Source organism: Anastrepha ludens, chromosome 2 (genome assembly GCF_028408465.1).
Source record: "Anastrepha ludens isolate Willacy chromosome 2, idAnaLude1.1, whole genome shotgun sequence".
NCBI lineage: Eukaryota > Metazoa > Arthropoda > Insecta > Diptera > Tephritidae > Anastrepha > Anastrepha ludens.
Window position 1 is genome coordinate 86,795,716 of NC_071498.1, and position 26,541 is coordinate 86,822,256.

The 26,541-nt window shown below is 36.4% G+C and overlaps 2 protein-coding genes across 2 annotated transcripts; one reads left to right on the plus strand and one right to left on the minus strand.

Annotated features, from left to right (window-relative positions):
- Window positions 1-7,864: 7,864 nt before the first annotated feature.
- LOC128858452 (claw keratin-like) lies at window positions 7,865-8,499 on the minus strand. The gene has a single exon (XM_054094744.1). The coding sequence runs from the start codon at window positions 8,376-8,378 to the stop codon at window positions 7,947-7,949; it is 432 nt and encodes a 143-aa protein (XP_053950719.1). The 5' UTR covers window positions 8,379-8,499; the 3' UTR covers window positions 7,865-7,946.
- Window positions 8,500-16,786: 8,287 nt separating this feature from the next.
- Window positions 16,787-17,686, plus strand: LOC128858457 (calaxin-like). The gene has a single exon (XM_054094758.1). It carries the CDS (start codon window positions 16,906-16,908, stop codon window positions 17,584-17,586), a length of 681 nt encoding a protein of 226 aa, XP_053950733.1. The 5' UTR covers window positions 16,787-16,905; the 3' UTR covers window positions 17,587-17,686.
- Window positions 17,687-26,541: the final 8,855 nt, after the last annotated feature.

Genomic DNA, 26,541 nt, shown 5'->3' on the forward strand with positions numbered 1-26,541 from the left:
TTTATGTATATTTTATTTTATTTTTATTTTTATTTTTACTAGTTTCATTTAATGAGTGAATACAAAGTCTCTTACTGACTTCTCCCAAAAAAAACTTTAATTACAATAGTAAAAATTGCAATCATTTAATAACAATATCAGTAATTTCAATAAATGTATTAAGATTTCCGAGAGGGATAATTCAATATGGCAGTATATGAATAAAATAGGTGATGATAGGATGATACCCGGTATATTAAGTGGCATTCTACTCAGAGTGTCAGGATCATGAACAGTCCGAATCAGATCAAGGCAAGATGTATATCTTCTGTCATGAAGTGAACGTAAACGTAATAGTAAAAAAAAAGAGTTATACGAAGTCAAAGACTAAGAAAAATTTAAGGCTCGTAATGCGAATGTGATATTGTTTGCATACCCTGTATTCTATTTATATCCAATGAGAGCGCAAGGTGAGAGTTAATAGAAGTGTATTCCAAAGGAAATATTACAAAAGCGATATTTAAGTTTGAAAATGAGAATTTTGAGTTAAAGTAGACACCTCGATCACTAACTACGTCTGCGGTTATCAGCTGATACATTTCCAATTACGTTTTCTTGAAAATAGTGATTGAACAAATTTATCGATGGGTCAACGTACCGGTAATCTTACCAGAATCTCTCATAAGATCAGATTTAAGGTTAACAGAAGCCTGACTTCAATAACGGAATACACCTTGAGATTATCAGTATACTAAAGAGAAGTCGACTGTAAAAGCATGCACTTGTAAATTTAATAAAGATGATAAATTAAGCCAGCCCAAACCAGCTTACATCTGAAGGTGCATGAAAATAGTGAGATGACGTCATTAAGCGCAACGCAATACTTACACTTAAATAAGGCACTGAGCTAAGTCAAGAAAAGGGGGATGAAAACCGAAACAGGCTAATTTGTTGGGTAAAAATTGCAACTGAAGTCAAGAACTTAGGTGCTTAATGCGATATAAAATTAATTGTGATTGCGTTTCTCCCAAAAAAAAATTAGCCACTACTTTTTTCGTGTTCGATTCTAAAATTAAGCAAGGAAATTCCATGTTTGGTGCTCTTTCCTGAGTAGACAAAACATCCCTTTTTACAAAGTTGAGCGCAATATTGGACTATTTGAGCACCATGAAAGGACAACAATTTTGTCGTTGAAATGAAAACACCATGAGATTTTCCACCCACATACACAATATACAATAGTTTGCAACTCATATGCTACTCATACGCAACATGCAACGCAAAATCAAAAAGCAACGCGATTGACGAACGCTCTAACCGATTGGAAAATACTTTCAACTAAAGTGTGGTTAAATTTTAAGGGCCGGTGTTGATTTTGAATAAACTACATTTTTTTTAATAAATTATTATAAGTTCTCTTTATTATGATAATATTGGTATGGTTCCTACGTATAGAATAAAATATCGGCCAAACAGCACATCTCCAAAGACCACCAAATGCAAATAGTTCCTTACCTAAAGGGTGGTTAAGTTTTAAAGGCCGGTGTTATTTTGAATAAAATACAATTTGTTTAAGAAATTATTGCCATATTTCTTTATTATGATAATGTTTGTATGGCTCAAATACGCACAAAACAAAATATTGGCCAAATAATCGCCGCGGCCTCGGCGGCACACCTCCATCCGATGGTCCAAATTTTCGATGACGCATAATTGAGGTTCTATGCCGTTAATGTGCCGAATTATGTAATCCTTTAGCTCTTGAACTGTTGCTGGCTTATTGACGTACACCTTTTTTTTCAAATAATCCCAAAGAAAGAAGTCCAACGGAGTCGTTTAGGTGTGGTTCACATTCAACATCGGCCCTTGAAATTTAACCACCCTATATAATAAGAACAGCTTGCCGAAAGCGGCTGGATTAATACTTGTGAACAGCTCTAAGATGCAATAAATCATTTTACGCAACAAATTCAGTTGGCAACATGGGGTAGCAAACGCATACTTAGCCAAATTGCTCATGATAAAAAATAGCCACCCTTTATTACAAGCTTAATCACTAAACACGGAAGCTACGAAGAGCTTGCTTTGCAAGCGAAGAGCGCAACATAGTGATCAAGGCATTCAAAACTGACGATTTCAATCGGTTTCCAACAGGACTCACAGCTGAAAAAGTTCAGAGTATTCTTTTCGTGGAAGGCGTTCAATGTACTCCGATTAAAATTGATGAAATACATTGGACCAAACCGAGTGAAAAGCGAAAATATTTGCTGAGCATCTTGAATAAACTTTTAGCACAAATGACGGCTACGATGCAACCGAAGCAACAAAAACTTTGCATGGTTGCATTACTCCAGCTATACCAAAAGAAGTTGGCAAATATTAAATTCTTGATTGAAAATGTCTCCTGGTTTTTATTTAATAACTGCTGAAATGCTGCGAAAACTCCCAATGAACTTCATAATTTACTTGACCAGTTTACTTAATAAATGCTTGAGATTGAGATATGTGCCAATATACTCGAAATTCGCGGAAGATATCATAATACCCAAGTCTAGAAAATCTTCTAACAAAGTTTCCTCATATAGGGCAATATACCTACTACCAGTAATGCCAATATTATTAATGCGTTAAATACGAAAATGTTTAAAAAAATTAACGCTGGCGTACAAATAGGGAGCATTTTTGGGCCTCTGCCGTATATCTTCTCCACACAAGGGCTACCATCGGCAAACCAGTATGTAACTGCAACATTTGCGGATGACACTGCGCTACTTTTAGCGCACGATACAATGCAAGGGGCTGCTACCAAGTTTCAAGATGCTGTCCACCAGATTGCCTTCTGGGCCAAAAAGTGGAGGATTAAACTAAAAAGGAGCATATTAACCCAAATAGATGTTTCTCTGAAAAATACAGAATACAAAAAAATCTTTATGGATGAATCGGTAAGCCCATATGCCTATTAAGCCAAATAGTTAGGTATTACACTCGTTGCAAAACTGCGCTGGAAAGCGCACGAAAAAAAGAAACGTGACAAGCTCGATTTCAAAATCGAAAAACTACATTACCCAATTGGATGGCTCTCTTAATGATCAACTTTCAAAAATTTACTTATTTACAAATAAATTTTAAAGCCTGTCTGGAGCTACACCTCCATGCCTGTGGATGTGCAAACAAAGAGTAGCTGGCTTCTATTCAACGTCTGCAGAACAAGGTTCTTAATACATAGTTATGTGGCTTACTATTGGGTTGGGGGAATAAGTTCGTAACATTTTTATATTTTCTTTTATTTTACAACGATTTGTTTGCTGTTTGGCAAAGGGTAATAATTCATACGATGGAACTCTTTCTGCTCTACAAAACTATGTATGTTAATTGTATTTTTGAGTTATTTAATTTTTTATTGAGGCTCTTCTTTGCTTTTCATCGAGGTCAAAAAGCTGCCAAAGCAACCCGAAATATTTGGGACGTGTATGTAGAAAGTGTCATAGGCGAGTCTACAGCACGGAAATGGTTTGCAAAGTTCAAAAATTGCGACTTTACGTCGATGACACGTCCCTTCTGAATTCGATGAAGAACGTCTCAAATCACTTTTGAAGGAGAACGGAAGAACGAACTGCGATCTTAAAACGATTCTCAATCACCTTCATTCAATGAGATTAACCGAAAAATTGAGAGCCTCGATGCTTCGCAACCTCAACGAAAAAAAAAAACAAAGAAAGTCGCCTTCAAATTGTTTATCGGTCATAAACAACGCTTTTTGTACCGAATCGTCACGAGAGATGAGAAATGGTGCCTATACACTAATATGTATCAAGCAAAGAAAGGAGGGGGTGGCTCCAAAAGATACGGCAAAGCCGAGAGTCAAGCCGCTGGAATGGTAGAAAATAATGCCAGGGTTAACAAGGAGCTCTACATTGCCCAGCTACACCGCGTTAATGAGCCTATACGACTGAAAACATCTGATCGACATGGTCAAACCATACTCCTTCACAAGCCCCATGTTGCACAAGTCGTCAAAGCCGTATCCAAGAGCTCGAATGGGAAGTCCTTCAGCATCCGCCATATTCTTCGGACCTTGCACCGTACTTTCCAGGCCATCACACTGATTACCATCTTTTCCGCTCTCCTCTGTCAAACCATATGAACTGCAGCTGAGGTGACGGAACAATTTCTCACAAAGAGCGTCTGTCTACAAAACCACGCCAAAGTCGCTGCATCCAGCTTACTTCAGCTGAAGAGCACAAAAATTGCAGACCTCATGCAAAGCGAGAAGCATACATTTCATTTTTACTTGTATGTCTTTCGTACATGTGTATAAAATATAAAATGCTTCCTTTAATTTAATTCTAACTCCTGACTAGTATTATAATTTACATACTAAATAGTTGCAATACTATAACGTCTCTGTAAATTGTATAAGATGCGTTAATAACACAAAAACAAATGGCTGTGTTGGCGCGTGTCCGGCGTGATAGCTCATCTTTTTCTGATTCGCACATTTTAAATATGCTCAATGTTACTCTAGCAAGATCTAGGCTGAATTATGCCTCTTCTGTTTACTCTCATATTATGCGTTTACGAATTTAGAAAAAGTTCACCGAATTCGCTCTCCGTCCTTTGAATTCTAGTGAATCTTTCGCCACATAAGAATCACGCTTACTAAACTTAAACTAAACTTAAAAACTGACCTGCCCACATCGCTTGCTGTTGGAGCAGTTGACTGCCCTAAATGAGTGAAAAAATTGTTTTTCATGTTTCTATGCATAACCTACCACTGTGGGCAAAAAGTAAGGTGAATTTGGTTGTAAAATGAAAAATCTGTATTTATTCTTGTAAATCAATTTCATCCCCTTCAAAATAATCCCCTCTCGATGAAATACACTTAAGCCAACGATTTTTCCAATCCCCACAACATGCCAAATAGTCCATTTCCGGTATAGCCATCAGCACCTTCTTCGATTCAGCTTTTATCTCCTCAATCGACTCAAAACGCGTTCCCCGGAGTGGTCTTTTGAGTTTTGAGAATAGCCAGAAGTCACACGGAGCCAAATCAGGCGAATACGGTGGTTGCGGAACGATATGCGTGGAATTTTTGGCGAAATGGTCACGAAGAACGAGTGCAGTGTGAGACGGTGCATTATCGTGATGCAAAAACCAAGAGTTGTTGGCCCATAATTCTGGTCTTTTTAGACGAATTGCTTCACGTAAACGACGCATAACGCTCAAATAATATTCCTTTTTAACAGTTATGCCAGACGGAAGAAATTCAAAGTGCGCCACACCACGAAAATCGAAAAAAACTGTCATCATGACCTTTATTTTTGAACGACTTTGACGTGCTCTTTTCGGTCTGGCCTCGCCTTTAGCACGATATTCGCTTGATTGTTCGGCTGTTTCAGGGTCGTAAGCATAAATCCAAGTCCTATCTCCCATAATGATGCATTTGAGCTTGTCTTGATAGTCTGAAAGCATTGTTTCACATACATCAACGCGACGACTTTTTTCCAAGAAATTGAGAGTTTTCAGTACCAAACGAGATTTGACTTTTCGCAGGCCCAAATGGTCTTTCAAAATGGTTTTCACAGATCCTCCTGATATTCCGATCATATCAGTAAGGTCTTTAACAGTCAACCGACGATTTTTGAGCACTAACTCCTTCACTTTATTGACGTGTTGGCCATCTGTTGACGTCGATGGTCGTCCGGAGCGCTCCAAGTCATCAACACGTTCTCGACCCTCTTTGAAGTCTTTGTACCACTTATAAACATTTTTCTGCGACATGGTCGACTCACCAAATGCCTTCTGCAACATGCTAAACGTTTCCGCAGCCGAAATTTCATTCCGCAAACAAAATTTGATGGCAATTCTCTGCTCGATCAAATCAGACATTGTAAAAATCGAAAAACGCACTCTTGGTCGTTTGGTAAACACAAGCGTAAATATATTACTGATAATGACATTCACATGAAAGTTGGCCCAGATGTTATTAACAGTGCTGCCAACTCATGAAAAAAACAAATGACAAATAAATTCTCCTTACTTTTTGCCCACAGTAGAATGTAGTATTGCTTTTTTATGTCGCTTTTCCAAAATATAATTAAGGTATGGCCTCTTCATGGGCAAAAAATACTTGAAGGTCGTAGTGCGAACCCCTTTATTATTTCATTTCATGCTCCCTTGATGAGAACTCTATCGAGAACAATTTTCCAAGGTTTGATTCGTCTCTACAGCATGAAGTACTATGTAGCCTACTATGTATAGAGTCATTTTAACTAGTTTTAAGTACTTTTGGTTTATTGTCAGTAAAATGCATTCTTCAATTAACTGAATAAATAAAAAAAATATAAAAAAATCATTAAATGCTGACTTAACAAAGTCGATATACAGCGAATCCATTTGGTGCCCAAGAGAGAAATTTGCAATGCAATCCGCTGTTAAATTTTCAAAATTAGAAATGGTTGGCCTGCCTCTGGCAAAATCAGGTGAATCTTATTGCCTTTTAGCTTCAGTTACTTCTGTTTGATTCCAATCAATTTTTTACACTTGCCTGAAGAAGGAAATTTATTTCCGTATGCTCATTTTCCTTGAAAATTTTTTCAAAAATATAAATGAGTGAAATTTCATAAAATTTTAACAACTATTAAGTGTAATTTATTTTACCAACCACTGTAGTATGAATAAAATTACAGTCTATGCGCCATCTATGCACATATTTAGATGTAAGCACCCTGTAATAGTATTTTGCTGCACTCCTTCTTTTTTACACATAGAACCATAAAAGCCAGTAGCTCATTTAACTAGTTCCTTCGCTATTTATTTTGCGTATTATGCATAGCAGTTGAAATTGCCCTTTCTATCTCTTCCCCACTACCCACCCAACTACTTACTATCAACGCCTTTCTTCTTATTTTAGTTAAATGAAGAAATAATACAATTCAAGTTGCATTTGCAGAACAACAACCATCGGCAAGCACCACCCCTGCACTACTCGCCCCCCCTGACTACTTAAAATTAGTGCTGAGCGCTGTGCATATTTGCAAACGCCCAAAGCATATTGGCCATAATAAAGCGTTGAAGGTTTGAATGAGCGGCCAGCGCAAGCGAGCGACCCCCACGGTTACAAACGTCATAAGTGTGAGAATATTTGTATAGTGGGTGAAGAGGGCAATAGTTAATAACAGTGCTTTGAATAGATGAATGGGCGAAGGAATGAATGACTGAATGAATGAATGGCGCAAAAGGTGTTATCTGATTGCAATTCCGCACACACGCAGCAAATAGAAAACAGCAAAACAAATAGTAAATAAATAAATACCAAACAGCTGCGAAGCAAATGAATGAAAAGTGAAGGAAATTGACATACAAAAAAAAAAGAAGAAAATAGTACAAAAAAGAAAAAAAAAACAACAGAGAAATATTATCAAATGGAAAACTTGAAGAGTTTGCTGGACGTTTTGTTTTGTTTTGCTTGTTTTGCTTGGTTTGGCTTCAACGTTGCTTGCTTTGATACGCTTTATGTAAATAATACAAAATCAAATAGATGCAAAAGTACTTTCTACAAGAAAGACGCTTATAGCAAAAACAAAGAAAAAGTAAAAATAGTTTGTGATATCAGTGCATTGAAATGACTACAAGGACAACTTTGGTGCAACAGGGCGTATCAGTAATTAACATCTTGACTGACTTTGCAAAACGACAAGCGATAGAATGCATAACGGCGCCAACTCTAGTGGTTGGAGTATACATAAAAGTAGCTGGTTAGTGGCATAAATGTTAACGTTAAATACCTCAAACATTTGCAAAAGTATGAGCGGACAAAATTTTCACTACAACCTTGATTGCATTGATAGATGCATTGATAGATTGCATGGAAGATAGTTAAGTGTTCACTGCTTTACATTTGTATTTCACTTTATTTTTCTGGCACTTTAGTTTTTAACATAACTCAAGCCCTTCCATCTGCATTCTTAACCATTAAATCCGCCGAAAGGAAAGCCACCAAATCCACCATAAGGAAAACCTCCAAATCCGCCACCGAAGCCGCCATAGGGGTAGCGTCCATAACCGCCAAATCCACCATATCTGCCATAGCCGGGATAACGACCGAAGCCGCCGAAACCGCCGCGGAGCTGAGGCAAATCTGTAGCTGCTTCGCCGTTTGCTAGCTCCCCAGTCTCCAGGTCCAAAAGCTGTTGGGCACTCGTTGCGTCTGATTCCGGCATTTCGACGACTTCGGAGGCTTCTGGAGCTACTACATCTTTTGCAGTTTCCGGCTCATGTCCAACTTCTGCTACTTGTTGTGGGCTTTCCGGGACTACCTCGTTAGTTTGTTTCTCCTCGGCGGGGTAGGCGCTTGCGCAAGCCATCAATAGCAAGAAAACGAAAGCGATTTCGCGCATTTTAAAAGTGTGTGAATTTTTAACCCGTTTTCCTTTTTTTTTGAGTAAGTAGCGTATTGATGCCGACTTTTCACAATTCCCGGTTAGTTGATAGCAAGTTGCTTCTAGTTCGTTTAGTTACGCTCTACTATATTCACTTCCAAAAGCGCTTAATGCTTTTATAATGCAACTTCACCGCAAAAGAAAAAAGGCGATTTTTGTTTGGTATTGTATTAAATTTTTCTTTATTTCGGTTAACGAGCCAATATAAATAAAAAAAAACTGTGTATTTGTTAAGAACGACAGGAAATGGGATAAAAAAAGGTAAGCGAAAAATTGTAAATTCGTAAACGCCTCATTGTCTGCAATATGCCAAGTGTCATCAATATCTGAAAGTATATTAAGAAAGTTTTACAAACAATAAGTGTGAGAAGTGCTTGTGATTATGTACATCTGCGTTCACAATAATAGCAGCGCGGCCTATTGCAAATTTTGACTATTTAGTTAATTTGAATTTAATTTTCCTATTTTTTTTTACAAAAATATAGTTCATGCTATAATAAAAATCGTTTAACTTAAAGTTTCAGACTTTGTAAATCTTTGTTTTGTAATTCAGCAATTCAAACTTTCTAACCAGAATTTTTACAAAAATTTGCAGTATTCAGTTTTATAGCACATTCAACTGAGGTATAAAAAAGTTTAAGTGTAAAGTGCCGCAAAATTTCGGTTAATTTTTCATACTTATTTTTGACGGTGTTATATAGTTATATACCGCGACCTAGGTGGTCTAGCGTAAGTGCACTAGCCAGCCATCTCAGAGGTTGTGGATTCGAGTCCCACGCCAAGCACGGTCCTCCCACATCTCCAAATTTACCTACTTTCCCTGTTTCTAAAAAAAACATCTCATTCCTGAAACCCAAAACCTTATCCATTCCATCCTTACTCCCGCACAATAGTCATTGTGGCTGCTAAAACAAGCAAAAACAAACCGTTACACATTGCATCAGTGGCGCCGGCAAGAGGAAGCGGGCAACCGCGGTAATAGCGCAGACACACTAAATTTGGCCAAGTCCTCAACCATCTGTGCGATCCTTCTGCAGAAAAATATGAAACACATATGGCGCTCCAAGCAGTAAAGAAGGCGTTGTTCCTAAGCAACGACAGGTGGGCATTTCCACCACTTGTGACTGGTAGCGGCAGGCTAATAACCTAGCCTACCAGAAATCATATAGATTAACGAAACCAATGCAAGACAAGTCTTGTCGAGGCCCTATGCTCCCGAGAGGAAGTTTCTTCCATATAACCAATGCTAGAACTTTTTATATGAAGAAACTGCACAAGACCGACAGCAGCACAAAAAAGGAAAAATTGTCAAAAACCAAAGTTTGTTTTGGAAATTCTTATAAAGATTTATGAATATTTTTTTTAATACAAAATAACATTTTTTTAATACAAAATAAAAAAATATTTAAAAATCAATTAATAAGTACATAAATAACACTGAATAACAACCCAAAAATATCTTGTTTGATGATTACATTTTCTAAAGCAGTTTTTCATGCTGATTACAAATCTGAAAACCGTTTTTCTCTATCACGTCAGGTTTTTAAGATATTAACATAAACATACATTTTTTAATCCCTTATTGTTACGAATGAATAAGAAAATAGAGTTTAGTTTACTAAATTAATAACGTATTTGCTATTTTTTTTCAGTGAAAACAATGGCGTCTAGAGGCTGCATCAATTCACCAGACTTGTTTTGTTATGTGTGCGGCTATCTCACAGACAAAAGACACCGAAAAACATTTAAACCATTTCTGAGAAAAGCTTATGAACTATACTTTGATTCAAAGGTTGACAGCGGCAAGTTATGGGCACCACAGTTCATTTGTTTGACATGTGCATGCAACTTACGGGGTTGGATAAGGAAGGCTAAAAATAACAACCATCTGGCATTTGGAGTTCCTATGATATGGCGTGAGTCAAGCAACCACATCACTGACTGTTATTTCTGTTTGACAAATGTCACAGGTTTCTCATACAAGACTCGTTCATCTGTGAAGTATCCAGATATTCCCTCGGTTTCAAAACCAATTCCACATGATCCAGTCAGTTGTCCAATGCCAACATCACCTACAGAATACAGAGTCGATGATGCAACACAAGAAGAAAGTTCGTCTTCCAGCAACATGGCAGACTCTGACTACAATTCTGATGATGATGAAATTCATTTGATTAATAATGATGATCTTTGCGACCTTGTACGGGACCTGGCACTAACAAAAGGTCAAGCTGAACTGCTAGGTTCACGTCTGGAAGAGTTTAATTTGCTATCACCAGGTACAAGAACTTCACAATTTCGACATAGACACAAAGAACTCGTGCAGTTCTTTGCAATGAGTGACAATATGTGCTACTGCACTGACATCCAAGGTCTTATGTCAAGCCTCGGTGTAGAACATAAGATTGAAGCATGGCGTCTATTTATTGATTCCTCCAAGGTAAGTTTGAAGGCTGTATTATTACACAATGGAAACATGTATGCATCAGTACCGGTTAGTTATTCTACTCATCTAAAAGAGACGTACGAAACCATGTCGCTACTTTTGAAAAAATTTGCTATCGCGATTACAATTGGAATATGTGTGGTGGTTTAAAAGTGATCACTATTCTCATGGGAATGCAGACAGGGTACACCAAGTACTGCTGCTTTATCTGCGAGTGGGACAGCAAAGATAGGAAGCACCACTATATAAATAAGAATTGACCCATTAGAGATAAAATGGAGCCAGGTAGTAAAAACGTCCTGCGTGTGCCATTGGTTGAGCGTGAAAAAGTTATTATGCCTCCACTTCATATAAAGCTGGGGCTCATGAAAAACTTCGTGAAGGCACTAGACAAAAACTCAGATGCTTTTGGTACCTATGCAACAAGTTTCCAGAGTTGAGTTATGCGAAAGTGAAAGAAGGTGTATTCATAGGTCCACAAATAAGGAAGATCATAGCAGACAGTCACTTCGAAGATTTACTCAGCAGACCTGAAAAAAGCATGGTTGGCATTTAAGTCTGTTGTAGCCAATTTCCTTGGAAATAATAAATCTCCTGACTATGTAAATATTGTGCAGAAGTGCATTAGTGCGTACAAGTTAATGGGTTGTAACATGCCCCTCAAGATTCATCTACTCGACTCACATCTCGACTTCTTTCCAGAAAACCTAGGTTCTGTTAGTGATGAACCTGGTGAACGTTTCCATCAGGACATCTCGGTGATGGAGTCACGCTATCAAAGTCGATGGAGTGCAGCAATGTTAGCCGACTATTGCTGGATGCTTCAGCGCAACATGCCAAATTGTCAGCACAAACGCAAGTCTACAGCCAAGAAATTCAAACCAAACTAACTTTTAATTTAAGGAACTTTACGTTATACCTATGTATTTTACAAGTGTATTATATCTTAAACTATGTGTATTTATGTTAAGTACTACTCTATTCAGCGATATATGCTCTACTGTGACTTGCCTGCGAGTTGTTTGCTTTGATACAATATTAAACATATATAAATGGTCAATGCCAAATTTCTCAACAACGGTGGGTGATAGAGACAAACGGTTTCTATATTTGTAATCAGCATGTCTTACTTGTCTTAAAACAAGTGTTGGTTTCCAAGATATTTTCCGAAAGTTTTTTTTTGTTGATCAGTGTAATTAGTCAAAGTTAGTAACAGCGATTCTTTGCACATTCAGCCATCTAACAGGAAAAGAAAATATAGACCTGTACGGAGATAAATAGTGTGTCATATATTTTTTATTAGTACCATTCAATACTTTTGCTTACATTACGAGTATTTTATTTATATTTTTAATTTCTCGCAACTAAATAACCACATATTTAATAAAATCAATACATTTTTATTTAAACAAACTTATATTTCTTTCATTTTTAGCATCATCGGGAAGCATACCTATTATTACAGCCTTCTGCATAATATCGAATCTAGTCTAAAATAGTCTGCATTTCATAGACGTTGAAATTGTTGCATTTCTTTGACATACCTGACGTTTTCAGTAAAATTATTCACTGCACTTTAAATATATTTTTTCCTTTCTTGGGGAAATTTGTATTCATACAACTGCATCCTCTGCGGGAAGTGTAAACGCATATTTTTATCTTTTAAACTATGTACTTTCCGATTTCGTATCATGAAAGCGGTAAAAAAACTACAACCAATCTGCTTATACTCATTTTTACATAAATTGGCAATTCGCAAAGGCTGTATATAAGTTATGATTTCATTTTTAATAACGATGACTTAAATATACAATTAAAAAGTTTTTTGCAGTTTTTACTTAAGAATTCTTCGCATTATTACAGAGTTGTTACTGCTCCTTGTTAAACAAATTTTGGTTAGTTAAAATATTATGTTACCTTATTACTATATTTTATTGGATTACGATTCAATTAAAAATAAGCATATTTTATTGAGAAGAAAGTGTGAAATGTAATACTTTTTTCCCAAACCGGTTTTATTTTCTTCCCGTTTTCCTTCTACATCCAAAATGCAACGTTGAACTAAGACAACATCTGATGATAATCCTTAGAAGTTAGCTAATGCCTATTTGCATATTTGCCTGTTTGTTTTTGCATATTTGTTGGAATAATTGATGCTCATTTTTCTTAAATAAGAGCTAATCAGTTACTTTTACATTTCGATAAATATTTATTTAGGTGAATATTTATGGTATGACAGGTGAAATAGGCGCTGGTAAATATATACTATATGTACATATGTGAACACTTATATATGCATTGATGTATACCCTAAAATTTACAAAGAAGCACATCAGAAACAAGACTTGTGGCAGAAATGTGATTAGTCAATCACTAAAATAAAAGGGCTAAAAGTTTAGAAAAAAATTAAGAATTAGGAAATTAAGAAATTGAAGCATTAAAAGCCCTTAAGTCTTATACAGTTTTGCAAATAATCGATTGATTTTCCAAAAAAATAAATATTGCCGTAGTTGCAAATGTGTTTGCTCTCTCTATATTTAAATTTTTACGCGATTTCATCCACATCCTGAAATTGAGGCCTATCATCTCATTCTCTGATTTGATCAACTATTTGGGTTGAACTGCAGTGTATCGAGCGGTGAAAAGAAATAAGATACAACACGTATGCTGTGAAAAGTCTCCTGTTTCTTTTTCAACAAAAATATAGTTTTTTAAAGATCACGACATTCTCTATTTCTGTGATTACTATCCCTTAAAAAATTATATTTGCAAGGAAACTACAAATTTATTAGAGCAACGCGGGATCTCACGCTGTATTGGTTGCTTTACTTCCAACATTAATATTGTGGGAAGAAAAGATGCCTGAATCGAAAAAGGTTGCTGATACTTTCCATTTCCATTCAACCGTGCTATTCGGAACATGTTCTTCGATTTCGATGTAACTCAAATATGTTGCTCTCTGGTCAAAATAATGAGGCCCTTATTTTTTTGTTTGCCCGAAAGAATTTTTTTTTCAAGATTTATCCGCAATTTTGTATTTCGGTTGAAAATCGATTTTTTTAGTTATATAAGAATTTTTTTTTAAATTACTCATAACGTAGTCAAAAAAATCCTCATCATGTTGGTCTCCTTGTCGCGGGGATGAGACTTAAGTGGTGGTTTGACCCCCATATCATGGGGACCAACCCAACACGAACTAAGAGGGAAGCTCCATATGAGGATTGGCTACCCATCCACCCGCATCACGGCAAAATTGGTGGCCATCCAATCACCATATGAAGATCACCGTACCGACGTACCTGTTAATCCTTAACCCTCATCATCCCATCATCTCCCTCTCCTCGCCCGCCCAACAGCAGAAGTGGCGGTACTCACAATAAACCTATGGCCAAGAAATCAATTTCCTCTACCACCAATACCGGGACTAGCCCTGGTAAAGGTGGTAAAGCTGAGTCTGAAACGACTGATACCTCCGCAGCAGCAATTACTGCAGCACTCACTGATCTTAGGGTAGAATCGGACTTGGTAGGCTTCATTGGCAATATGCTAAATAGCAGAATCATTGAAGCGGAACTAGGAGAATCGGTGCTCAGGAGATTGGTAAGTAGAGGTACACCGCAAGGTGGAGTCCTCTCACCGTTTTTATGGAACGCAGTTGTAAATAAACTTCTGTTAATACTGGAATCGGTGGGCTATAAGGTGATAGCTTACGCCAATGATGTTGTTATTGCTGTCTCTGGTAAGTTTGTATCTACATTAAAAGACCTAATACCAAATCCTCTAGATATGCTTTCTAGGTGGGCAGGAAAGTGTGGTCTATCAGTCAACCCAGACGAAACGCAACTCATATTGTTCACTAGGAAACACAGAATCCCTCAGCTAAGTCCAATTATGCTCAAAGGGGAAGCTCTTGTGATTTCGGAAGAAACCAAGTACTTGGGACTAGCAATATGTAGCGCCATGAAAACCACGCCATCAATGGCTTTGAACATCATGCTACATCTGCCACCACTAGATCTCTTCTGCAAATACTCAGCGGCCTGCTCCGCTTTAAGGCTCAAAGCGAGCTCACAATGAAGAACTGTCACACATGGACATTCAACCATTTTAGACTCCTACAGGGATATTCCTAATGAAAATCCCTTCTAGACTGGAATGGCTTGAAGAAGATCCAACACCCAACACACCCGTTAAGATCTACACGGATGGATCCAAATGGAATGTAGGATCAGGGTTATTTTGCGAAGAGCTTTCTATTAGTGAATCCTTTAAATTACCGGATCACTGTAGCGTTTTTCAAGCGGAAATAAACGCTATTCATGAAGCCTTAAAATGGTTAAAGATAAACAGAATATCCTAAATGGATATCTGCATTCTATCAGACAGCCAAGCTGCCCTACGAGCCCTGGATGCATTCCAAACAACATCAAGGAGTGTCTTACGTTGTCGCCAATCTCTAAATGAGATGGCCAAACAATATCGTATAATCTTATGCTGGGTCCCAAGCCACAGAGATATACCAAGGAACTGTAGGGCAGACCAAGTTGCAAGAGAAGGTACCTGTATGCCAGACATAAGTAATTTTATGGAGATACCTCTCGCAACTTGTAAGCTTCTCATTAAGGACGCACTAATCAATTCTGCAAATCAGAGATGGATTAGCGCTAACACCTGCGAAATTGCTAGGCAAACATCGCCAAGGCTAAATTTACGTCTGTCCAAGAGTATTATAAAACTGAGTAGACTTCAAATCAGGACCTTAGTAGGGGCCGTCATAGGACATTGTCTCATAGGAAATCATGCGAGGAGAAATGAGGAGGAATTGGAAACAATTCAACACCTTTTTTGCACATGCCCGGCTCTAGCCAGAAGCAGAAACCGATTTTTAAAATCCTACTTCTTAACGAATATAGATAATCTATACACTTTAGGTATCAACAACCTTTTACGCTTTGTCGAAAGCTCAGGATGGTTCAATATGGAAAGGGAAATGTAGCCCAGCCCCTGCGGCTCACAACGGACCCATTTCGTGGTCTAAGTGGCATCATTGTCTCTATGTGCGATGTGGCTGCCAAACCTACTTACCTAGTCAAAAAAATGAATCGATTTTAATGATTCTGGGTTCAAATGATGATCGTCATTACCTGCACGAGCGATTTCATGTACATGCTTATTGAAAACCCCTCAAAATCTTTAAAAACTACAGCTTCAATATGTTGTAAAGTTATTAGGACCAAGATAGTAATCATCATCAAAAATCAATCATCCCATCGGGGGAGATGTTATAAACTGAACTGCTTAACGTCATTGAAGCATCTTCAATCTCAATAAAGAAGGGGACGATTTCGTAGCGAAAATGATCACGTTACGTCATTAATTTTCGGGCCATTGGGCACGAAGAGCCATGAGATCTACTGAAAGCCACTGTGTGGTGTGACGCTCATACGAGAGGAATAATTAAGCCGTACTTTTTTGAGGACGTTATCGGCAATACGAAAACTTTTACTGAATTTATTTCACATAGGAAGCACTGTACATAAAATAAAAATATACGAAGATGGGCTTAAGAGCAAAAAAAAAAGGGTTAAGAATATTGTGTAACTGAGGGAGAGCAGCAGACCAGGTTTAGAGTAAGGATCGAATTACAGGAGTTACAGACTTCGTTTTGTTAGGAGTATTTATAGAGCTCAATGAAACTGAAAAAAAAATATATAATATTAGAAAACTGCTTACTCTCAGTTATTTGCCATGAGGTACAGCCTCGTGAGTTAATTTGACAACTTTCTTAAATATCTTTAAGTCCTTGCGTAACTGAGTTAAGTTTACGTCTAGAGTAATTACACTATCATAATTTTCAGGAATTTTTGTATTGAGGTATATGTAGCTATTTGTTGTCATTTTTTACAACTTAATAAAACTATATTCAATTAATTTCAGAAGTCAACGAATTATTTATTTATTATAATTAGCAAATCAATATTATTGGAACTTAAAATCTCATTTAAACACTCTCGTTTTTTGTCCAGTTACAGCATCACCATGACCATGAACAAATTAGATGCCACATTGGATGATGTGCAGAATACGCGTTTCGGCAATATCTATCACGATCTGATCAAGCAAATGGCCAAGACGACGCAGTTTACTGAGAACGAAGTGAGCAGCATTCTAATGGTTTATCACAAATTCGTTTTAGCCAACGGCTCCAAAGCGAAACAAATGACAAAGAAACAATTCTTTCATCTCTTCTTGGTTATGTTCAAAATTTTTGATTTACAAATAATCGAAAGGATACTTTTGCACATCACATTGGATATGAAAAAGGAAGTAGATCCTGTTGCCTGGGTGCGCCTCTTCTCCGTCTTCATGACAAATAAGTTAGATCAGAAAATTAAGTTCACATTCCAAATTTATAATATTCATGGCACCGGTTTTTTAAATCGAGAGATAGTGACACATGCTGTGGAGAAATTTTTCGTTGGGGACGATGAAGATGAAGTCAATGAGTTGCGTTCGGATATGGTTGACTTGTTGCTCAAGAAATTCGATGTTGATAAGGATGGCGTCATATCGTTCGATGACTATTCACAAGTAGTGATGAAGCAACCAATGCTGTTGGAGTTTTTGGGTCAATGTTTTCCATCCGTAACTGGCTCCACAGTCATTGCGCTGTGTGCGAATATACTGTCGAAAGTGAATTATGATCAGCTTTGTTCATAAGTAATTGTGTTTGTATGCAAGAAATTATTTTCGTGTACGAGTATATTTGAGATTATTGTTATCTGCATGATTTTGTGAATAAATTCCCTTTTGTAAAATATTGGTACTTTTTAAAATTATTTATAAGTATATATAGGTTTAACAAATGGAGGGGTCTACAGTTTTAAGCCGACTCCGAACGGCAGATATTTTTTATGAGGAGCTTTTTCTTGCAGAAATACACTCAGAGGTTTGCCATTGCCTGCTAAGGGGAGAATAGAAAAAACGTTTTCTTCATTTTGGTTTGGAATGGTAGACACGCACCAACTGAATCGGCTATGGCGGCCGCCTATAGAAATTATACAATATATATTATATAATTATATATTATATAAATTATATATTATCTTTTAGTACAAATGCATGAAACATACGTCAGAGCAACTCCTCTCTAAATATGTAGAAAGTCATACACATTTTTTCGAACGAGCATCACTTAAAAGCTATTGCGCCTAGTAATAAGAATACATATGTACTAAAGCACACTGAACAGGAAGCAGCAAAAAAAAAAGAAGGATAATGCACGACCAGCCTGAGTATGGCCAAGAGGAAATGGAAGTACACAGCAAAACCTTAAACCACTATTGAATATGATTTCGTTTATATAACGACAGTTCATTCGAATTTTTTGATGACAAAGTATTAGAATCAATGCGTTCTAGTATATTACAAAAAAAATGTCACTGTCGAAGGACACGTAAATTTCATACCCACCATAGGAGAAGTGAAGAATTTTATAGGAATTTTACTACTGTCTGGTTATAATAGTGCATCACGTTGTATATTGCATTGGGATAGCGATGACGAATTTGGCAAAGTCAGAGCTCATTCACGGCATGCCTATGCGTCTTGGGTGCAAGATTTGGTCACTTTACACACGATTCGGTTATGTTGCACAGTAGAAACTCGATTCTTGCACGTAATGAAAACCGCGCTCGGTGCAAGTTTATTAGGTTTATTACTGATAGCAATCCAAGTTTATTTGTTTTTATTATATTTGCTGATTAAATACATTTTAAAGCGATGAATTTCATTTAAAATTAAAGAAATTTTCGATTTTGGTTTGTTTTTTACACCCTCCTTCTTCATTACCACACTGTTTCTGTTCCTCTGCAGCATCAGGACATTGCTTAACCAAGCATTATTTAGTTCTGCCCATTGTAATTTTGTTTGTATTTAGCATCACGTCGTTAGTTCCTTCAACAACTGTTTCGTCGTATTCATTACAATATTCCTCATTTAAAGCTGTGGGCTCCAAATGAGGTTCAACAATTCATTGCTCGGTTTCAGATTATGTAACTTGCCGCAATGGTTCTACTTCCCGAAGCAAAGTTGTTATGAATTGAATATTGCATGCACCATCAGCTATCTGTAAACACAAAGCTTCATATCGTTTTGATCCATGGGCTGTATTAGAGCTGTACAGTTTGGAGAAAAGCACATTGCCGATGGTCATCGTAGCTCTTTCACTCAATTTCTTTTGCATGGCATGGAGCATTATCAATAAGAAAAAGTGCTTTTTCCTGAAGATTTTGTGCACGAAAGAAGCATTTTACCTGTTTATTTAAGCAATTTAGGAATACACGTCTGGAATAAATATTCTATGAATTAATTTTTCAAATAAAGCAAACGAAAATGTTGGAGCCTGCCAGGTGAACCAGGTCCATCGAGAGCGAAAAAAAGGTTATGTTATGTATCTGGTGGGATCAGAAGGGTGTCATCTATTATGAACTCCATAAACAATCTGAAACCATCACTGGCGATCGTTCCCGACTGCAATTAAAGCGTTTGAATCGAGCTCTCAAACAAAAGCGGCCGGAATGGGACGATAGACAGGACAAACTGATTTTGCTGCATGACAACGCCAGGCCACACGTTGATAAATCGATCCAGAAATATATATAGAGGTACTGAATTGGGAAATCTTACCCCAACCGCAGTATTCCCCAGACATTGCACGGATTACCATCTGTTCCGATCAATGCAGTAAGCCCTTGTTGGAGAGCAGTTCACTTCATACGAGAGCATCGCAAACTGGCTCAATTAATGGATCAAGTCAAAAGGACTCGAATTTTTCGTCAGAGGAATCCGTATGCTGCCTGCAAGATGGAGTAAAGTTGTAGCTTCCAATGGCACAAACTTTACAAAATATCTAAAAAAGGACGGAAATGTATTCCCATGATTTCCAGCAGCATTTGTGCAAGCAAGGAAAGTTATTCTCTCCTTACTGATCTTTTTAAAGTTTGCGAGGCAGCTTAACTTAAGCGAAGATGGTATGAAAACCAGGTCGTGCTGAAAGCCTGAGAGGAAAGTATTTATGCACATAAAAATGAATTTACTTTATTCCGTTACCAGAAACAAGTAATAATACCAGGTGGTACATCGTAAATTAGTTTATTCTGTTCTATATGTAGACATCCCTTTATCATAAAGCAAGCTCTAGGCCATGGGATAAGGAACCCACTTTTGAGGTAATTAGACAGGATTAGCCTAGAAGGAATGAGTACAAAACAAGGTCCTTCATTAATCTGTATTACTATCGGGCACTGCCTAATGGGAACATATGGGAAACGTTTGAGGCTTCCCTCAAATTACTTCTGCCACAGTTGCTGCAACGAGAAGGAGGTGGAGAGCGTTGAACAGTTCCCCCGTTACTGACCCACACAACGCGATATTGCTATCTAAATTCTTACTTATTGTATTACAAAAGGTATGTGGGTCCCCTCTACACCCTTATTTATTAACATAACCTTTCAGATGGTATCGAATGATCACTAGGTATGCACAGGGAAACGTTCGGTTCCAAATTGTCAAGGTGAGTAGTTCCAACATACAGAGTTATCGCCCAGTATGCTCAATTCTTAACCCGTTTTCTCTGTGTTTTAAAATCCATCAACAAATCAAAATTTTTCCCAGAAAAAATAACTAACCTTATTTACTGAACTTTATGTAAATTAATCTCAGAAATTATGGAATAAAAATAGCATGGGATTTTTCCTACTTTGTCCTTGTCCTGTATTAATACATATATGGGAATTATTTGTTCAAAGCGAATCTGAAAATACACTTTGGATTTGTTTTGAATTTTTTTTCACTCTGTTTTTGTTTTGTTTTCTAATGGGTATATGAAATAATATATTCTTATAGAATTCATTATAAAACTCATTTCCAAGCAATATGTATATCAATCTGATATATCCATTTACGGTAAATTGGTTCCATATGCTGAAACCGCAAAATATTTCGTTATGATTTGAGGGTGAGTGAAGATGAAAGCATTAAATCTTAAACATAAATTGTACAATATTTATACACGTACATAAGTTTGTTTGTTTGTCATTGAAATAGGTGCGCATACCTTTTGCTCGGAATTTGGCCGATTTTTTTGTTTTTTAATGATGTCAAACGAAGGGAACCCCAAATCTATACAGCTGCCGAAAGGAAGACGCGTTTTTATGAGAAGTTTTTTCATGGCAGAAATGCACTCGCGAAAAACCTTTTAGAAAAAAACGTTCCTATGATTCCAACTAAAGATTTGCTTTCAATTTCTATTTTGTAATTAAAACATTACATTGGGTTCATTGGTCTCAGACGAGCAGCACAACGTGTCTAATACAAGTGGCTATAAGTTGCTTTAATTCTAAAACAAAACAAAAACAGAAAACAACAAATAATAATACAAAATTGTGAGTTAACAGGTGGCGCCCAACCGGCAGTAAGAAAAATTAGCATAACCGGCTAATTTACGAGCGTAAATTTTAGTAGACGAGTATATACGAAAGTACAAACAACACAACGCTGGTAAATACCACAACTAGGAATCCATACATATTTACGTAGGTATTTCTTAAAAATGCGTAACAACAAATTAATGAAGAATTTTAGTATGACCGAGTTTAATTTTACAGATACAAGTTCATGCAGATCGTAAATAGTAAACATGAAGCCAGTGATCATTCATATGTGTATACCTATGTATGCTAAAAATGGGTGTTGAAAAAACTCGTTTAAAAGTACATTTTCCATTAATATTGCTTTTAAGAGTTCAAAATAAAACTTTATGTCGCATATTTTTCGAACATTTTAACCCAATATTTCTTACCTATGCGGGTAATTTTGACCCATATTTCTTGAAATTTGTCGTATCGTTGAAGGGCTTAAATGTTCCATAAAAATATGTTTCCCGAAAAACTGATTCTATCAAGAATGAGAAGGAGGCCGGGCTTAGTTGTTACCTATATGTATTTGAAAATATGCAGTGTGTGTGCCAAGTTTCGAGTGGCTTGATACAGTTTGTAGAGAAAAAGTTCACAACTGTTTTCTGAATTCAACTTCGAATTCCTAAATCGACTTTATGTGTGTACTTAAAGCAGTTTCAGAGATAAATACATATATTTACTTGGAGGTAGCGAGTGCTTCGTTAATTTTTAAAATTTTGTACTAATCGAATTTCTTTACATACATACACAGGGCTACCGGGAAAGTCGTTGAAGCTATTTAATAACATTATTATTTAATTATTATTATCATTGAGTTTTATTTAATTTATATAACAGGCTTTCCAAAACTTAACCGGCTTCGAGATATTCGATTTTAAAGATCATGAAAACATATTTTTTTTGTGCTCTTACAACTACTTTCTTAAAATTTTTTTCTTTCTATTTTTACTTTTGCATAGGCGCACGCCACAAGTAGGAGAAGGTGCTCGGCCAAAAATGATGTAAGCACTAATTTTATATCTCTTTATTATAAATCAGCAATAAAATTTGAACTTATATATTTCCGATTTTTCACAAAATGTTGCCTACTTCACAATATAAAAAAAAATTTTGTTGCATGGAAACTATTCTGCAAATTATTTTAAAAGCAAGTATGTCCTTTTATACATATATATAATTGGCGCGTACACCCTTTTTGGGTGTTTGGCCGAGCTCCTCCTCCTATATGTGGTGTGCGTCTTGATGTTGTTCCACAAATGGAGGGACCTACAGTTTCAACCGGACTCCGAACGGCAGATATTTTTATGAGGAGCTTTTTCGTGGCAGAAATACACTCGGAGGTTTGCCATTGCCTGCCGAGGGGCGACCGCCATTAGAGGAATGTTTTTCTTAATTTTAGTGTTTCACCGAGATTCGAACCTACGTTCTCTCTGTGAATTCCAAATGGTAGTCACGCACCAACCCACTCGGCTACGGCGGCCGTCATGTCCTTTTAGCTATCCAAACAAGTATGTTATTGTAAAAATAATGCAATGAATATGCTTAGTAAGTAGCCCAATATAACGAAACATCTATTCCGAACACTACGCGGACTGATGGAAATCGAAATTTTCACAATATTTATAATTCTTTCGAAACTCTGTTTTATGTAGCCGAATTCTATTTGCATATCAAGTTAGACATAGTTTGGCGAAAATTGTTCATATTTCGTTTCTAAAATTCCTTTAGCAAAGTTTTTGGTATCATATTTTGACTAAAACAAGCTTTTCTAATAACAGCAATGACATTCGTTTTCAGTACGCAGACTTGGAAGTTAAGCACTAGTTTTTTCTTTCATTCTGACTTGATTCACCCTAAATAAAAAAAAAAAATATTTTAAAAATGAAAATAAAAAATGTGCGTACATCAAATGAACATATTGAACAGCGAAGAAATGTGAAGAAATTGAGACTACAAAAACTGCATGACGAGATTAACCTTTACAAGACTTAAAGAAACTGCCGGAATTTACCGCAAAACTATGACACATTTTTTATTTAATTACAATAATGAAAAAAAAAATTGCCTGACAGGAATATATTCATTACCTTCTCTCGGATCTTTTCTATATTTAATGGGGCCAACTATAAAAAAATACGAGATTAAAAATGCCATCAAAACATCCAAGGATAATAAAGCAACAGGTCTGGATGAACTTCCTTCTGAAAATTTGAAATTTATAAATGACGAAAGCCTTGAAATCCGCGAAATTATTTTCAACTATATTCACGACAACTTAAAGTTCTGCGATTACAGACTTATAAGCCTTATGAGCCATTAATTAAAAATATTTTTGAAAATTATTCACAAAATAATTTATAGGAAGTATAAATTGGTCAATAGGAAAAGCTCAGTTCGGATTTAAAGAAGTCATGGGAACACGTGAAGAACTATTTCTCATTCATGTATTAGTTGAAAATTGCAGAGATGTCCAAAAAATAGCAAACAACATTTGACGCTGTTCAGCACGATAAGCTCATTGAGATTGTATTATATAAAACATATATATCGATACAATAGAAGTAAAATAAACAGCAATGAAACTACAGATCCAATATATATATTAAGAGTGGTTAGACAGGGACGTATTCTCTTACTATTACTATTTGACATCTACTCTAAAAGAATCTTCCAAGAAGCACTCCAAGTTAGAAGAAGGTATTAAGATAAATGGGATAAATATAAACAACATCAGATACGCTGATGATACAACCCTCTTAGCAGACAGTCTGAGTTCTATAAAAGAACTAGTCAATGCTGTTACGCTTTGCAGAAAGAACTTCGTAAATATATGATCCTCAGCTCATCTATACTGATACATCTATACTGATACGAACTTACCATGGAATGTCTATAGAAAGAGTTCAAAATTTCAAATACTCAAGTGGATTAATGAAAATTGATATGCTTAAAAAGAAATACCAGCCCGAATTGAAGCTTATAGGGTAACATTCATTAAGTCAGTTAAAGTTCTCAAAAAAGTTCTCATGATCGTGATTTACAAAAGAAGAAAAACTCCATATTTGGGTCATATTATGAGGAACAATAAATGCCATATACTCTAACTAATCCTGCAAGGAAGAATAGAAGGCAAACGTGACATAGGCAGAAAGCAACTATACTGGCTAAGAAATATAAGGCAATGGACCGGATTCTGCAGCATAAGAACTTTACTGGGAACTGCGAGAAATCAATGCAATGTGCTATATAATTCTATGATTGTCTACATACGAAATCGAGTTGGCGAATAAAGAAGAAGAAGAAGATATATATAGCAAGCATGTGAAAATATCTGGAAACGTAACTTACACAATACCTCGTATTTGGAGGAGAAAGAAGAAAGTGAAACAGAGAAAGAGAACAAAGAAAGGAAACAAAAAAAGTGCTGTGTTTGAGTGCCATTATTAGTAAAATCATTGGTAAATATATAAGTAAAATTGATTGAAAACTAATAAAAAGTGTTAATAAAAAATGATTTTCATGATAGAAAGTGGTTTGCAATCACGAAGTAACAGAACGGCTCGATTTTTCAACGCGGAAATTTAAAAGAAGAATGGAATATAAAAAAAAACTTCAAACGCACTACAACACCAACTTTTTCCTCAAATTCGATTATAAATACACAGTTGGCCGATTACGTGATCTTTAGTAATTGGAAACGTAAAAAAAAGTATCAATAAGTCGCGGCGTAGAAAATTACAACGTAAAACGGCCGCACAAATTCTCCTTTCATTCATTGATCAACCAAAATACTAATAGAAAATAGTTACATACATACATGTATCATTATAATAAATTCGCAACTCATTTTTATAAGCCACCCCAGAAAAAATCAAACTCAGCCGGTTTTAAAACAGTTACCGCAGTGCCTGCAAATATGAAATCAAATGTATTTAATATTGCGAGGTTTGTTTGCTTGGATGAGGCGACGAAAGCGTAATGAAGAATAAGCCTGACCTACCAGAACGCGTATGCTCATATATATTTTATATATACATCTACGTGCATATATAAGTACAGTAGAAGCCCGATAAGTACAATTGAAAAATTTCAGCAATGATTGCACTTAGCGAAAAATTGCACTTTTGCGAATTTCTCCTGTTAATCGAGGAACACCTAGGGAAAAATAGTTTAATATCATGCAAACAAGCGATCTGATTGAATGACAGTACATCGTTCTGTTCACCCCATTTCAAAATTGTATTGACACAGCCAAAAATCGATTCATGCTGGACTTTTTCTTGAGTAGTATCTTCAGGTTCATTGGCTTCACTATCACCTTCATCTATTCCTAATTCCAAAACCCAATTGCGGATTTCATCTGTGTCTGCTTCACCCACATAGTTTTCGACCATCTCATTTAACCGTTGTAATCCTCCAACAAGAAGGGGGTCGTCAATTTCGATATCCAATGGCATATCGTCTGGATTAGATTCAATAATCGCGACAACTGTTGGGCTTGTATCCAATACGCTTTTCCAGCATTTAGCGATCGTTCCAGGGAGCAATTTCCCCCATGCTTGGCTCAACATGATCACTGCGGTTTTCAAATCAATTTTCTTCAATAGTTCATATAATGAAGAATCTTTTTCACTAATTATGGTTTCCATTAGCAATGTTTTGTATTGAATTTTTGTCAAGTTAATAACACCTTGATCCATTGGCTGTAAAATCGCTGTGCAATTGGCCGGAAAATACATCACTTCGATCTCACCACAAACTAATTCTTCTTCGGGCGGATGAGAGGGGGCTTGATCCAGCAAGAGTAATGCTTTGGGTGGAACATCATTTTCTTTGGCGAATTTTTTCACTTCTTCGACAAAATTATCAAAGAACCACTTTTTGAAAATATTCCGCGTCATCCAAGCAGTCTTGTTGCTAGCATAATTCACCGGTAGACGAAAATTTTTAAAACAACGCGAATTCATAGATTTGCCGATCGTTAATGGTTTTATTTTGTGGCTGCCATCACCATTTGCACACAAAAGAACACTGATTCGATCTTTTGAAACTTTGTTGCCTGGAGCACTCTTTTAATCTTTCGAAACGTAGGTTTTATATGGCAAAAGTTTCCAAAAGAGCCCCGTTTCATCAGCATTATATATTTGTGATGTTACATATCCTTTTTCAGCGATTTTCGCCGTCAATTTTTCCTTAA